The following is a 15,655-nucleotide window of genomic DNA, read 5'->3' as shown; positions in this document are numbered from 1 at the left end:
AATTTCGCAGCAGGGTGATTCTCACAAGTCACTTGCTGTGCAAGAACCAGATAACCAATTTATCTCTGGGAAATTAAAGTCTCCAAACATAGGTGGAGGGTATATGCTCCAAACAATAACTTATGAGTAATTTTTGTATGTGCACACAATTAGTATTTAAAAAGTATTTCAGAAATTTTCTTAGGAATACGACAAAATATACTCTGTGTATATACAGACGAGACTACATTCACGCGTAAGGTATTTTAGATTGATGAGTTCTAAGTTCGAAATTCGAAAGTTCGTACACATAAACAAATTGAGGGCGTGCGCTATATGAATAGAATTTGTCGGAATACTGACCGACCATTACTTGGCGTCACTTTACAGTGTGGGGACCAGTAGATGTAAACATTATCTGTGGAGCTATATTTAGACAGTGTTTCTCTTATTATCTGTGTAAGAATGCCACGGAAGGCACTACGAGTTATAGTAGAACTGAACATTGAGGCGGTGAGTATTGCTAACGTTCATTTTTTCGATGTAAATGCAAGTCAGCGTCAATATTAGACATGGGACTCGGGAGAGGATTGGTGTCAGACTCGGTAGACTTGGCACAAAGCCAACCCAATTTTATCGAGATGTGAGGTCATTTTGTCGATTTATAATATTTATTAGATTAATATGAATGTAAAAAGTAACCCTTCCTCTGAAGGTAGTATAAGAACTGTCAAAATGTCTTTGTGCCGCCGGTGAACTCGGGTTTTAGAGAAAAGCTACGGCAATAATCAACGCTGGTGGCGTCTTACCACGGGCGAGTCCTTAGCTACAACTATTAAAACACTCCATAAATGGAATCCACGGGCCACGTAACGTTGTTGGCTTGTCAGTTGTGCGAATTTTTGCTAATCGGAAGTGACACTATGAAAACGACGCATGTGTTAGCGCCAATTTTCACCTCCAAGCGATCCAACTCAGTGTGTAGAGTTGGAAGTTGTGAAATAATATTAATAGTAACCAGTTACCTGCCCCTTATCACTGATAGCAACGGCGACATGTTCTGCGTGATGGCGTCCCTCGCAACCAGATGTGACAACCCGTTTCCTAGGTTGTAAAAAAGGACAATGTCAGATATGTCTTACTATAAATACTAGAATAGCTAACTTTGACAACAAATACAAAAAGGAATTTGAACTCAACAGACTTCTTATCCAAAACTGCAACAACACTAATGATGTAAATATTCCAATATCTGTATGATACATTGTTCTTGATCTCATAAATGGCCTTCATAATGGAAAATCCCTAGATGGATCTGGAATCTCTGCCAAGCACCTAAAATTACGGAGGCAGCAAACTTATACAAACACTGACCATTATTATCAACAAAATCGTTGACCTTAAAGGTGTCCCTGACCAATTTAGGCATGGTATCGTCACACCCATCTACAAAAAGCATGGGAAACCAATTGACAATCCAGATTCAACCAGGAGAATCACACTAACCAGCACCATAGGTAAACTAGCGGAAACGATTGACTTACAATGTACTACCTTGGAGTCAGTATAATTACTCCAAGGTACATGTAGGACTAAATGAAGGCACAATTACCAGTACTCAGAACCCCTATAGATAAGATAAGATAAGATAACACTTTATTTTAGCCGTTTAGAAAATTTTACATTTCTAATTTGGTATTTAAACAAAATAAAGTTAATAATGATCTATGAAATATAAATATTAAAATATACAGTAGTTCTAGTGTGTGTCTATTGACTACATGTACTACTACTCTTTGTTTTGTATATAATTTACAATGAATTAGATGATGTCTTTCTGTCCTATAGAGATCGGGCTCTACCAAGAATACCTCATCTATACTAAACTGTATCATACTAATAAATAAAGACAAGACAGAATATATGCGGTAGTATGCGGTGGTTGTCGAACACCCCACGATGTACACTATGTACCCCCGAAATCATCCACCACTTTTTATTTCATGATTCCCCCCTTACAGAAGCAGTTACAAATAAATTACAATTGAATTATAAACTGAAATACAGCATCCATGAAAAATCTGATATTAATACTTGAAGGTGAAGGATTTACAATTGACATCAAACTTTATAAGATATTACATAAAGGAAAAAATTGCTGTTGTTGCCATCGTGCAGAGACAACCGAGACTGACGAACAAAGGACTTCTAAACACATATATACCCCAACACAACACCTGTGAATCACAACAACCAACCAATGACAGGAATTCACTTACGTAACGAATAGATTGTAATTATATGCTAATCTTTGAAACGCATATAATTATCCAATCTCTTAATGCAGCACTTGTACTTACAGAAGCAGAATAAGACACTTTACTCGAAGCATTTATTGATGCCTCCAAAGCTTTTGATGTTGTCTGGCACGACAAACTTCTCTACAATTTAAATTTCATGGTACCACTGACTATGTATGTGAATGAATTCTTACCCATACCACTGACTGTGTATGTAAATGAATTCTTACCTATACCACTGACTTTGTATGGGAATGAATTCTTAGCCATACCACTGACTGTGTATGTGAATGAATTCTTACCCATTATACCACTGACTATGTGTGTGAATGAATTCTTACCCATACCACTGACTGTATGTGAATGAATTCTTACCCATACCACTGTGTATGTGAATGAATTCTTACCCATACCACTGACTGTGTATGTGAATGAATTCTTACCCATACCACTGACTGTATGGGAATGAATTCTTACCCATACCACTGACTGTGTATGTGAACAAATTCTTACCCATACCACTGACTTTGTATGGGAATGAATTCTTACCCATTATACCACTGACTGTGTATGTGAATGAATTCTTACCCATACCACTGACTGTGTATGTGAATGAATTCTTACCCATACCACTGACTTTGTATGGGAATGAATTCTTACCCATACCACTGACTGTGTATGTGAATGAATTCTTACCCATACCACTGACTGTATGGTAATGAATTCTTACCCATACCACTGACTGTGTATGGCAATGAATTCTTACCCATACCACTGACTGTGTATGTGAATGAATTCTTACCCATACCACTGACTTTGTATGTGAATGAATTCTTACCCATACCACTGACTGTATGGTAATGAATTCTTACCCATACCACTGACTGTGTATGTGAATGAATTCTTACCCATACCACTGACTGTGTATGTGAATGAATTCTTACCCATACCACTGACTGTGTATGTGAATGAATTCTTACCCATACCACTGACTGTGTATGTGAATGAATTCTTACCCATACCACTGACTGTGTATGTGAATGAATTCTTACCCATACCACTGACTTTGTATGGGAATGAATTCTTACCCATACCACTGACTTTGTATGGGAATGAATTCTTACCCATACCACTGACTTTGTATGGTAATGAATTCTTACCCATACCACTGACTTTGTATGGGAATGAATTCTTACCCATACCACTGACTGTGTATGGGAATGAATTCTTACCCATACCACTGACTTTGTATGTGAATGAATTCTTACCCATACCACTGACTTTGTATGGGAATGAATTCTTACCCATACCACTGACTGTATGGGAATGAATTCTTACCCATACCACTGACTGTGTATGGGAATGAATTCTTACCCATACCACTGACTGTGTATGGGCATGAATTCTTACCCATACCACTGACTGACTATGTATGTGAATGCATTCTTACCCAAACCACTGACTGTGTATGTGAATGAATTCTTACCCATACCAGTGACTGTGTATGTGAATGAATTCTTACCCATACCACTGACTGTGTATGTGAATGAATTCTTACCCATACCACTGACTGTGTATGTGAATGAATTATTACCCATTATACCACTGACTGTATGTGTGAATGAATTATTACCCATACCACTGACTTTGTATGGGAATGAATTCTTACCCATACCACTGACTGTGTATGGGCATGAATTCTTACCCATACCACTGACTGACTATGTACATGTATGTGAATGCATTCTTACCCAAACCACTGACTGTGTATGTGAATGAATTCTTACCCATACCAGTGACTGTGTATGTGAATGAATTCTTACCCATACCACTGACTGTGTATGTGAATGAATTCTTACCCATACCACTGACTGTGTATGTGAATGAATTCTTACCCATTATACCACTGACTGTATGTGTGAATGAATTATTACCCATACCACTGACTTTGTATGTGAATGAATTCTTTATACCCATACCACTGACTGTGTATGTGAATGAATTCTTACCCATACCACTGACTTTGTATGTGAATGAATTCTTACCCATACCACTGACTGTGTATGTGAATGAATTCTTACCCATACCACTGACTTTGTATGTGAATGAATTCTTACCCATACCACTGACTGTGTATGGGAATGAATTCTTACCCATACCACTGACTCTTGGAATTACATGTGACAATTACAATGTAGTTCACTCATTGTTGTTCTCTACATGTACATGTACATGTATCTACAATATCATTGTGAGGCAGCCGGTCACAAATAAATCTACCCAGTGAGAGCTTTTGGACTTTGCCTAGTTATGATATTAGTAAATTGTAATACATTATTTGCCTATACAAATGTAGAACATATTGTCGAATGGAAGCTTCAAATTTCACATACATTGTGTTTTGGTACATATTATGTACATCAAACATGACCAAATACACATCTACTTTAAAGCTTGTTGATCCATGTATATTTTAGCTTTTACTTTTAATGAGAAATTTGCATAATTAATGATTGCCAATAACTAGTAATCAATATGTTCAAATTTCATGTACTCTCATTTAAGGCCAAATAAAAAAAGTTGTTTGGTTCCGGTTACCTGACCACACCTAGTTTTTCACACCAACCCAAAACTTTTTAGCTCCGCTGTCAGCGAAAGTAGCTTTAGGTATAGGTTGTATAGAGTATAGAGAGTAGAGTGAATCATAGGTGTCCGTCAAACTTTTATATTTTCATCATCTACTCTGAAAGTGACAGTCGGAATTCTTCGATATTTGGTGTGCATGTTCCCTGGGGGGAGGCTATTCAGATTTGTTCATGCCAAGTTGATCTGTGCCATTTTCAATTTTTTATGATTTTTTTTCATAAAATGTCATTTTCATCATCTCCTTGAAAACTTCTTGTCAGATTGCTTTGATATCTGGTGTGTTGATGCGCAGGAGGTAGTTTACTTAGATTTGTTAATTTCAAGTCAGCACGTCTTCTTTTCTATTTTTATGATTTTTTTTTGTAATTTAAAAAAAAATGAATATGTTAATGAGCATTATGACCGCCACCATATTGGAAATCAGTCCGCGAGTCTTTAGGTAAACTGCAACTTTTCAAAAGACAATATTGACATCAAACAAGCAATGTAATATGTGCTGTAGTCTTAATTCTATGCATTGTGCGCCCAAATGACAAATATTTGTTCGAAACAGGGTTGTAAACTTAAAATCCAAATTCTCCACCCTCCTACAGAATGGTTCATTCCAGTATACGCACCTCACGATCAAGTGAGCTCTATGAGAAGTCATGCATGCTTGAACTGAAGTGTATGGGACAATTTTTTGACAGAGTCAGTCGTCAATAAAAGCGATAATACTCTTTCTAAAATTATCACATTTTGAAAGGGAAAGTACTTTGTGGTTCATTTATGGAGTTTTGTTTTTGTACGATCAATTTTGGTGGCAAAATTACAGTGTCAAAATTACCGATGTGGTGAGTTTCCGTACGGCGACAATCCCAAGTACCCGGATGCACGAGGGACTAACCCGGAAGCAAGTCGTTGCCAGCCATACGTTACAGTGGTAACATCGTGCGAGAAATCACTGCGTTCAGAGTGTCATTATTCACAGAATTGTTTTTTTCGAGTGAAAACCCGTCTTGAATTGTATAACTCTAACAAATGAAGACATGTCAAGTTATATTTTGAAAGTTGTATCGCTAGTTTGAGACGATTTGCTCACGTACTATCGAGGCTTGGACCTTACTCCAGTTCAGCGGGAAGTTTAGCCAGTCCGATAATTCTTTCTGGTTTAGTTTACAACACTTTTGATCACACAGATTTTGTTTTTGTGATGAAAAGAAATTGTACTTTTTTTTGCTAGATTAATCTTCATGTTTTTACAAAGTGTCTTTTTTCTCGATTTGTCTCATTTTAACATTTCCTGTTACGCTTTCTGGATATAAGGTGCTCTATAAGTGCTTATTTATTATTATTTACATGTATCGGTGGGTATAAAAAGTTATGGTTTTACCCTTACGAGAGGCTTTCAGTTCACATTTGTGATACATGTATGTTTATATTGTAGACCAGAATGATGTGCATGCATTTGTTGAGATTCCATGCAAGGTTTCATTAGACAGCTTGTTAGTCAGTTTCCAGTACTTACTGTTGTTTTGAAACCACCTTGTGTAGCTGTGTATGTTGCATGTATATCAGCTGCTTTGAATCACAATGAATCATGAATAATTAATTGTTGTCTCTTTTCTTTCTTTTCTCCTCTGTACAGGTGACATGTCCTGGTACATTCCTAAGAGAAAGAGATGACATTTATTTGAGTGTATGTCTTCTAGGTTACCAGAAGAAGACTATCTGTGTACCATCAGTGTTTCCGTTATTGTTCCATCAAGTACTCCGCTTTGAAAGGGTATGTAATGATGTCAGGTACTATGTACTGTTATATATTGTTTGTAGTCATCTCTGTTGAAGCACAGACAACTAAGTAGACAGATTGGTAATGGCTATTGTTCGAGGTGTTAATCTGGGTATTAACAGCTAGATCCTTGCCTCGGGTATGCTACAAGGGTCTCTAGCACTTTCAACGTTACACCAAAAGCTACTGAAGTCCGTATTCGGGTACTATTGGTGTTTTGTTGTTTAAACAGCATTGTGTCATCGGTAAGGGTCAAAGGTCCGATAGCACTATTTTCAACCGGAAGCCGACAATTTCTGCGGAAACAGCATGAAAGTTATTGCCTTGTAAAACTTGCTTGTTTGGGACAGTCAAAATTATGAATATATAATGAACATATTTGATTTAAAAATGCAGGCAGAAATATAGAATTTGTTACACACTGTACGACAAATTGTGACGATAGGGCAAGTTGTGTTCTATGGCTCTATAGTAAGTAACACTCTGGGATTTTCATCCTACCCACTGGGATTTTTTTGTCAGAAAAGTACATACTTTTTTCAATATTCGTAACATTTCCGATGTTTACATGAGGGTGTATGCATTTATCACCCATGTTAAAATGAACACACAAGCTGTTAATAAGCAGGTTCCACGATCAATTTACCGGACTGGAGTTCCCACCGACCCCACAACGGTACAAGTGTGGCCATGATCAACGTGAAACTGTACAACGGAAAAGATAAAAAATGCTTTGAAAATGATGTTTTAACTAATAAAGAAGGCAAGCTAGCTTCACATCATAAAATATCTTCAGTATGATTGTAATTTTTCTTGGAAAACAATGCGTCGTCTTATTGTATGTTTTACTTTCCAGCATAGTACTGAGAGTCGATTGTTTTTATTTTGATTCATAACATGTGTCGCAATCAACATAAAAAGGCTAACTTTTGTTGCAACAGTGTTGTTTCTACTGTGACCTGGAAAATTATCTGCATTATGCCAACACATGTTTATGTAGTGTCGGTCGACAAGACGAGACGGTACATTTTGTGTTTACATGTCAACGATATTTGATCTGAGTCGGCTTCAAGTTCACATGAGAGTTCAAGTGCCGATATTGCAAGTCGTCTATTACATTTGGTGATTCTGTCAGTAAGATAGCAAACTTTCCCATCAAAATATCGCGTAGTATCATGTGGTTTGTTTGCACAACTGAACTGAAGGTTCAGTAGTGCTATAGGCATGGCACAGTGTCTGTCTGTGTGTGTGTGTGTGTGTGTGTGTGTGTGTGTGTGTGTGTGTGTGTGTGTGTGTGTGTGTGTGTAAACAACTTGAAGTCAAAAACTGCTGGACTGATTGCTTTGATATTTGGTGGTCATGTTACTTCTGGTGTCTAGTTGGGAAATTGTTCAAATGAAAATGATTGCATCAGAGATGTGGGTTTTGGGTCAAAAAATGTGATTTTTGGTCAAAAAACTTAAACTCCAAAACTACTGGGCAGATTGGCATGAAATTTGATGTAGACATTCTTAGATGTGAGTAAATTAAGATTTGTTCATGACATGATGATTCCCTTAGTAATATGCAAATTTGGGCTAAAAACGTGTCTTTTTGGTCAAAAACCTATAATTCCAAAACTACTTAGCAGATTGGGCTGAAATTTTACAGGGATGCATCTGTGGATGTATAGATGAAGAAATATTAAGCATATAATGATCTCATCAGTAATATGCAAATTAGGTGTAAAAATGTGAATTTTGGTCACAAATTTATTTCTCAAAAAGTTAATGAGACTGAAACTTGGTGAGGTGTTTCTAGAAGTGTTATTTTGCAGATTTTCTTGTTGGCCCTAGTAACCATGACCACGCCCTTAGCAACAACCGAAAGATAACAACAGGGATTAATAGACAATTGAACAAACATTCAAAAAATGTATGTAAATTTGCCTAGCAACAAGACCACACCCATAGCAACAACCAAATCATGTATATTGCACAGGTAACAGGAATTGAAAGACAAATGAATAAACATTCAAAAAATGTATGCAAATGTGCCTAGCAACAAGACCATGCCCATAGCAACAGCCAAATGATCATATATGTTGCAAAGATAACAACAGGGAGTAATAGACAATTAAATAAACATTCAAAAAATGTATGTAAATTTGCCTAGCAACAAGACCACGCCCAAAGCAACAGTTAAATAATCACGTATTTTGCAAAGATAACAGGAATTGAAAGACAAATGAATAAACATTCAATAAATGCATGCAAATGTGCCTAGCAACAAGACCATGCCCATAGCAACAGCCAAATGATCACACATATTGAAAAGATGATATCAGGAATTCATACACAAGTGAACAAAAACATTCAAAAATGTTTGCAAATATATCTAGCAACATGACCATGCCCATAGCAACAGCCAAATGATTGCGTATATCGCAAAGATAGCAACATGGTTGAATTCGAGCAGATTCGAGGCTATGATCTTACAATGGGAGTAGGCTTGTTGCCAATCTGCTTTGTTAGTTGTCTGTGATTGAATTCTACTCTAATACATGTGCAATGTACTGTGGTGCGTAATTCACATCTAAAGTTGAAATTGTCAATCGAAAAAGTCAGGACTCCATTGACAAGTCAGGACCATCAATTGACAAGTCCGGACTGTCAATTGACAAGTCCGGACTGTCAATTGACAAGTCAGGACCATCAATTGACAAGTGAGGACCATCAATTGACAAGTGAGGACCATCAAATGATAAGTCAGGACCATCAATTGACAAGTCAGGACCATCAATTGATAAGTTAGGACCATCAAATGATAAGTTAGGACCATCAATTGATAAGTTAGGACCATCAATTGATAAGTTAGGACCATCAATTGATAAGTCAGGACAATCAAATGATAAGTCAGGACAATCAATTGATAAGTTAGGACCATCAATTGATAAGTCAGGACTGTCAATTGACAAGTCAGGACCATCAATTGACAAGTCAGGACCATCAATTGACAAGTCAGGACCATCAAATGATAAGTCAGGACCATCAAATGACAAGTTAGGACCATCAATTGACAAGTCAGGACCATCAATTGACAAGTCAGGACCATCAATTGATAAGTTAGGACCATCAATTGATAAGTTAGAACCATCAATTGATAAGTTAGGACCATCAATTGAAAAGTCAGGACCATCAATTGATAAGTTAGGACCATCAATTGATAAGTTAGGACCATCAATTGATAAGTTAGGACCACCAATTGATAAGTTAGGACCATCAAATGACAAGTCAGGACTGTCAATTGATAAGTCAGGACCATCAATTGACAAGTTAGGACCATCAATTGACAAGTCAGGACCATCAATTGATAAGTTAGGACCATCAATTGATAAGTTAGGACCATCAATTGATAAGTTAGGACTGTCAATTGACAAGTCAGAACCATCAATTGATAAGTTAGGACTGTCAATTGACAAGTTAGGACCATCAAATGACAAGTCAGGACCATCAATTGACAAGTCAGGACCATCAATTGATAAGTTAGGACCATCAATTGATAAGTCAGGACCATCAATTGACAAGTTAGGACCATCAATTGATAAGTCAGGACTATCAATTGATAAGTCAGGACCATCAATTGACAAGTCAGGACCATCAATTGATAAGTCAGGACCATCAATTGATAAGTTAGGACCATCAATTGATAAGTCAGGACCATCAATTGATAAGTTAGGACCATCAATTGATAAGTCAGGACCATCAATTGACAAGTTAGGACCATCAATTGATAAGTTAGGACCATCAATTGATAAGTTAGGACCATCAATTGATAAGTTAGGACCATCAATTGACAAGTTAGGACCATCAATTGATAAGTTAGGACCATCAATTGATAAGTCAGGACTATCAATTGACAAGTCAGGACCATCAATTGAGAAGTTAGGACCATCAATTGACAAGTCAGGACTATCAATTGACAAGTCAGGACCATCAATTGACAAGTCAGGACCATCAATTGATAAGTCAGGACCATCAATTGATAAGTCAGGACCATCAATTGACAAGTTAGGACCATCAATTGATAAGTTAGGACCATCAATTGATAAGTCAGGACCATCAATTGACAAGTCAGGACCATCAATTGACAAGTCAGGACCATCAATTGATAAGTCAGGACCATCAAATGATAAGTTAGGACCATCAATTGACAAGTTAGGACCATCAATTGACAAGTCAGGACCATCAATTGATAAGTTAGGACCATCAATTGATAAGTTAGGACCATCAATTGATAAGTTAGGACCACCAATTGATAAGTTAGGACCATCAAATGACAAGTCAGGACTGTCAATTGATAAGTCAGGACCATCAATTGACAAGTTAGGACCATCAATTGACAAGTCAGGACCATCAATTGATAAGTTAGGACCATCAATTGATATGTTAGGACCATCAATTGATAAGTTAGGACCACCAATTGATAAGTTAGGACCATCAAATGACAAGTCAGGACCATCAATTGACAAGTCAGGACCATCAATTGATAAGTTAGGACCATCAATTGATAAGTCAGGACCATCAATTGACAAGTTAGGACCATCAATTGATAAGTCAGGACTATCAATTGATAAGTGAGGACCATCAATTGACAAGTCAGGACCATCAATTGATAAGTCAGGACCATCAATTGATAAGTTAGGACCATCAATTGATAAGTCAGGACCATCAATTGACAAGTTAGGACCATCAATTGATAAGTTAGGACCATCAATTGATAAGTTAGGACCATCAATTGATAAGTTAGGACCATCAATTGACAAGTTAGGACCATCAATTGATAAGTTAGGACCATCAATTGATAAGTTAGGACCATCAATTGATAAGTCAGGACCATCAATTGACAAGTCAGGACTATCAATTGACAAGTCAGGACCATCAATTGACAAGTCAGGACCATCAATTGATAAGTCAGGACCACCAATTGATAAGTTAGGACTGTTAATTGACAAGTCAGGACCACCAATTGATTAGTTAGGACTGTCAATTGACAAGTCAGGACCGTCAATTGATAAGTTAGGACATGTAGGAAGCCATTTAGTGTCAAACCATACACATTATCGAAAGTCCATCTCTGTACTTGAAAATTGTAATACCCCAAATTTACTCTGACTACATTATTATACAACTGCATTGGCTACATTGTATATTGATAATTGTCTACACTTCCCTCTCTATTGTCTATGCTTTACCTTATAAACAGATATTTCAGCACACACACGCACATTCATTTGGCTATGGACTGCCTCGTAATTGAATGTATGGTAGGTAAATGAAGTGAACAATTTTGTAAACATACAAGGTAAATGGCTGCTCCTGAGATACGTAGACAGACAGAGGAAAGAGAGAGATTTAGGCGTACACAAAAACTTTGCTGTCAACTACCTCATCACCAAATATTGGCTTTAGAAATGTTCAAATGTACAGTGTACACGGTAAACAATCACTCCGGGGTTTCATTTGGTTCAAATGTACCTGGTAAATGATCGCTCCTGAGGTCTAATTTGGTTCAAATCATGAAAAAATATTTCCTGACCATCAGAAGTTTCATGCCCCCCCCTCTCCATTTAATAATTAATTTTTTGCCTAAGCTGAGTAGATATAGTTTGTTCACAGTTTTATAGATAAATAACAGTTGTACATATATGTAGTAAAAATATGGCAGGTTTTATAGGGCATAGGTTTCAAAGGTTTGATAGATACTAGTAGGGAATTGTCAGCTACAAAGGTTTGATAGATACTAGTAGGGAATTGTCAGCTACAAAGGTTTGATAGATACTAGTAGGGAATTGTCAGCTACAAAGGTTTCATAGATACTAGTAGGGAATTATCAGCTACATGTACAAAGGTTTAATAGGTACTAGTAGGGAATTGTCAGCTACAAAGGTTTGATAGATACTAGGGAATTGTCAGCTACAAAGGTTTGATAGATACTAGTAGGGAATTGTCAGCTACAAAGGTTTGATAGATAGTAGGGAATTGTCAGCTACAAAGGTTTGATAGATACTACTAGAGAATTATCAGCTACAAAGGTTTGATAGATAGTAGGGAATTGTCAGCTATAAAGGTTTGATAGATACTAGTAGGGAATTGTCAGCTACAAAGGTTTGATAGATACTAGTAGAGAATTGTCAGCTACAAAGGTTTGATAGATACATGTACTAGGGAATTGTCAGCTACAAAGGTTTGATAGATACTAGTAGGGAATTGTCAGCTACAAAGGTTTGATAGATAGTAGGGAATTGTCAGCTACAAAGGTTTGATAGATACTAGGGAATAGTCAGCTACAATGTACAAAGGTTTGATACATGTAGATACTAGTAGGGAATTGTCAGCTACAAAGGTTTGATAGATACTAGGCAATTGTCAGCTACAAAGGTTTGATAGATAGTAGGGAATTGTCAGCTACAAAGGTTTGATAGATACTAGTAGGGAATTGTCAGCTACAAAGGTTTGATAGATAGTAGGGAATTGTCAGCTACAAAGGTTTGATAGATAGTAGGGAATTCTCAGCTACAAAGGTTTGATAGATAGTAGGGAATTGTCAGCTACAAAGGTTTGATAGATAGTAGGGAATTGTCAGCTACAAAGGTTTGATAGATAGTAGGGAATTGTCAGCTACAAAGGTTTGATAGATACTAGTAGGGAATTGTCAGCTACAAAGGTTTGATAGATACTACGGAATTGTCAGCTACAAAGGTTTGATAGATAGTAGGGAATTGTCAGCTACAAAGGTTTGATAGATACTAGTAGGGAATTGTCAGCTACAAAGGTTTGATAGATAGTAGGGAATTGTCAGCTACAAAGGTTTGATAGATAGTAGGGAATTGTCAGCTACAAAGGTTTGATAGATACTAGTAGAGAATTGTCAGCTACAAAGGTTTGATAGATACTAGGGAATTGTCAGCTACAAAGGTTTGATAGATAGTAGGGAATTGTCAGCTACAAAGGTTTGATAGATACTAGGGAATTGTCAGCTACAATGTACAAAGGTTTGATACATGTAGATACTAGTAGGGAATTGTCAGCTACAAAGGTTTGATAGATACTAGGCAATTGTCAGCTACAAAGGTTTGATAGATAGTAGGGAATTGTCAGCTACAAAGGTTTGATAGATACTAGTAGGGAATTGTCAGCTACAAAGGTTTGATAGATACTAGGGAATTGATAGCTACAAAGGTTTGATAGATACTAGGGAATGGTCAGCTATAAAGGTTTGATAGATACTAGGGAATTGTCAGCTACAAAGGTTTGATAGATACTAGGGAATGGTCAGCTATAAAGGTTTGATAGATAGTAGGGAATTGTCAGCTACAAAGGTTTGATAGATACTAGGGAATTGTCAGCTACAAAGGTTTGATAGATACTAGTAGAGAATTGTCTGCTACAAAGGTTTGATAGATACTAGTAGGGAATTGTCAGCTACAATGTACAAAGGTTTGATAGGTACTAGTAGGGAATTGTCAGCTACAAAGGTTTGATAGATACTAGTAGGGAATTGTCAGCTACAATGTACAAAGGTTTGATAGGTACTAGTAGGGAATTGTCTGCTACAAAGGTTTGATAGATAGTAGGGAATTGTCAGCTACAAAGGTTTGATAGATACTAGTAGGGAATTGTCTGCTACAAAGGTTTGATAGATAGTAGTTGGGAATTGTCTGCTACAAAGGTTTGATAGATACTAGTAGGGAATAGTCAGCTATAAAGGTTTGATAGGTACTAGTAGGGAATTGTCAGCTACAAAGGTTTGATAGATACTAGTAGGGAATTGTCAGCTACAAAGGTTTGATAGATACTAGGGAATTGTCAGCTACAAAGGTTTGATAGATAGTAGGGAATTTTCAGCTACAAAGGTTTGATAGATACTAGTAGGGAATTGTCAGCTACAAAGGTTTGATAGATACTAGTAGGGAATTGTCTGCTACAAAGGTTTGATAGATACTAGGGAATTGTCAGCTACAAAGGTTTGATAGATACTAGTAGGGAATTGTCAGCTACAAAGGTTTGATAGATACTAGTAGGGAATTGTCAGCTACATATACAAAGGTTTGATAGGTACTAGTAGGGAATTGTCAGCTACAAAGGTTTGATAGATACTAGTAGGGAATTATCAGCTACAAAGGTTTGATAGATACTAGTAGGGAATTGTCAGCTACAAAGGTTTGATAGATACTAGTAGGGAATTGTCAGCTACAAAGGTTTGATAGATACTAGTAGGGAATTGTCAGCTACATGTACAAAGGTTTGATAGATACTAGGGAATTGTCAGCTACAAAGGTTTGATAGATACTAGTAGGGAATAGTCAGCTATAAAGGTTTGATAGATACTAGTAGGGAATTGTCAGCTACAAAGGTTTGATAGATACTAGTAGGGAATTATCAGCTACAAAGGTTTGATAGGTACTAGTAGGGAATTGTCAGCTACATGTACAAAGGTTTGATAGATAGTAGTAGGGAATTGTCAGCTACAAAGGTTTGATAGATACTAGTAGGGAATTGTCAGCTACAAAGGTTTGATAGATACTAGTAGGGAATTGTCAGCTACAAAGGTTTGATAGATACTAGTAGGGAATTGTCAGCTACAAAGGTTTGATAGATACTAGTAGGGAATTGTCAGCTACATGTACAAAGGTTTGATAGATACTAGGGAATTGTCAGCTACAAAGGTTTGATAGATACTAGTAGGGAATAGTCAGCTATAAAGGTTTGATAGATACTAGTAGGGAATTGTCAGCTACAAAGGTTTGATAGATACTAGTAGGGAATTATCAGCTACAAAGGTTTGATAGATACTAGTAGGGAATTGTCAGCTACAAAGGTTTGATAGGTACTAGTAGGGAATTGTCAGCTACAAAGGTTTGATAGATACTAGTAGGGAATTGTCAGCTACATGTACAAAGGTTTGATAGATACTAGGG

The 15,655-nt window shown here is 36.9% G+C and overlaps 1 protein-coding gene across 3 annotated transcripts in view; it reads left to right on the top strand.

Moving 5' to 3' along the window:
• The first annotated feature begins 361 nt into the window (after window positions 1–361).
• The window catches only part of LOC144436631 (spermatogenesis-associated protein 6-like), a 105,012-nt gene continuing 89,718 nt past the window's right edge, over window positions 362–15,655 (top strand). For all 3 annotated transcript variants that reach the window (XM_078125460.1, XM_078125459.1, XM_078125461.1), the window contains exons 1-2: window positions 362–492; window positions 6,553–6,690. In XM_078125460.1, coding sequence (XP_077981586.1) covers window positions 445–492; window positions 6,553–6,690 — 186 coding nt within the window. In that variant the 5' untranslated portion in view covers window positions 362–444. The remainder of the gene's footprint in view (window positions 493–6,552; window positions 6,691–15,655) is intronic.

The sequence above is a fragment of the Glandiceps talaboti genome, chromosome 6 (genome assembly GCF_964340395.1).
Source record: "Glandiceps talaboti chromosome 6, keGlaTala1.1, whole genome shotgun sequence".
Lineage (NCBI taxonomy): Eukaryota > Metazoa > Hemichordata > Enteropneusta > Spengelidae > Glandiceps > Glandiceps talaboti.
Note: the sequence above shows the minus strand (reverse complement) of the source record. Positions and strands in the feature narration are given on the sequence as shown.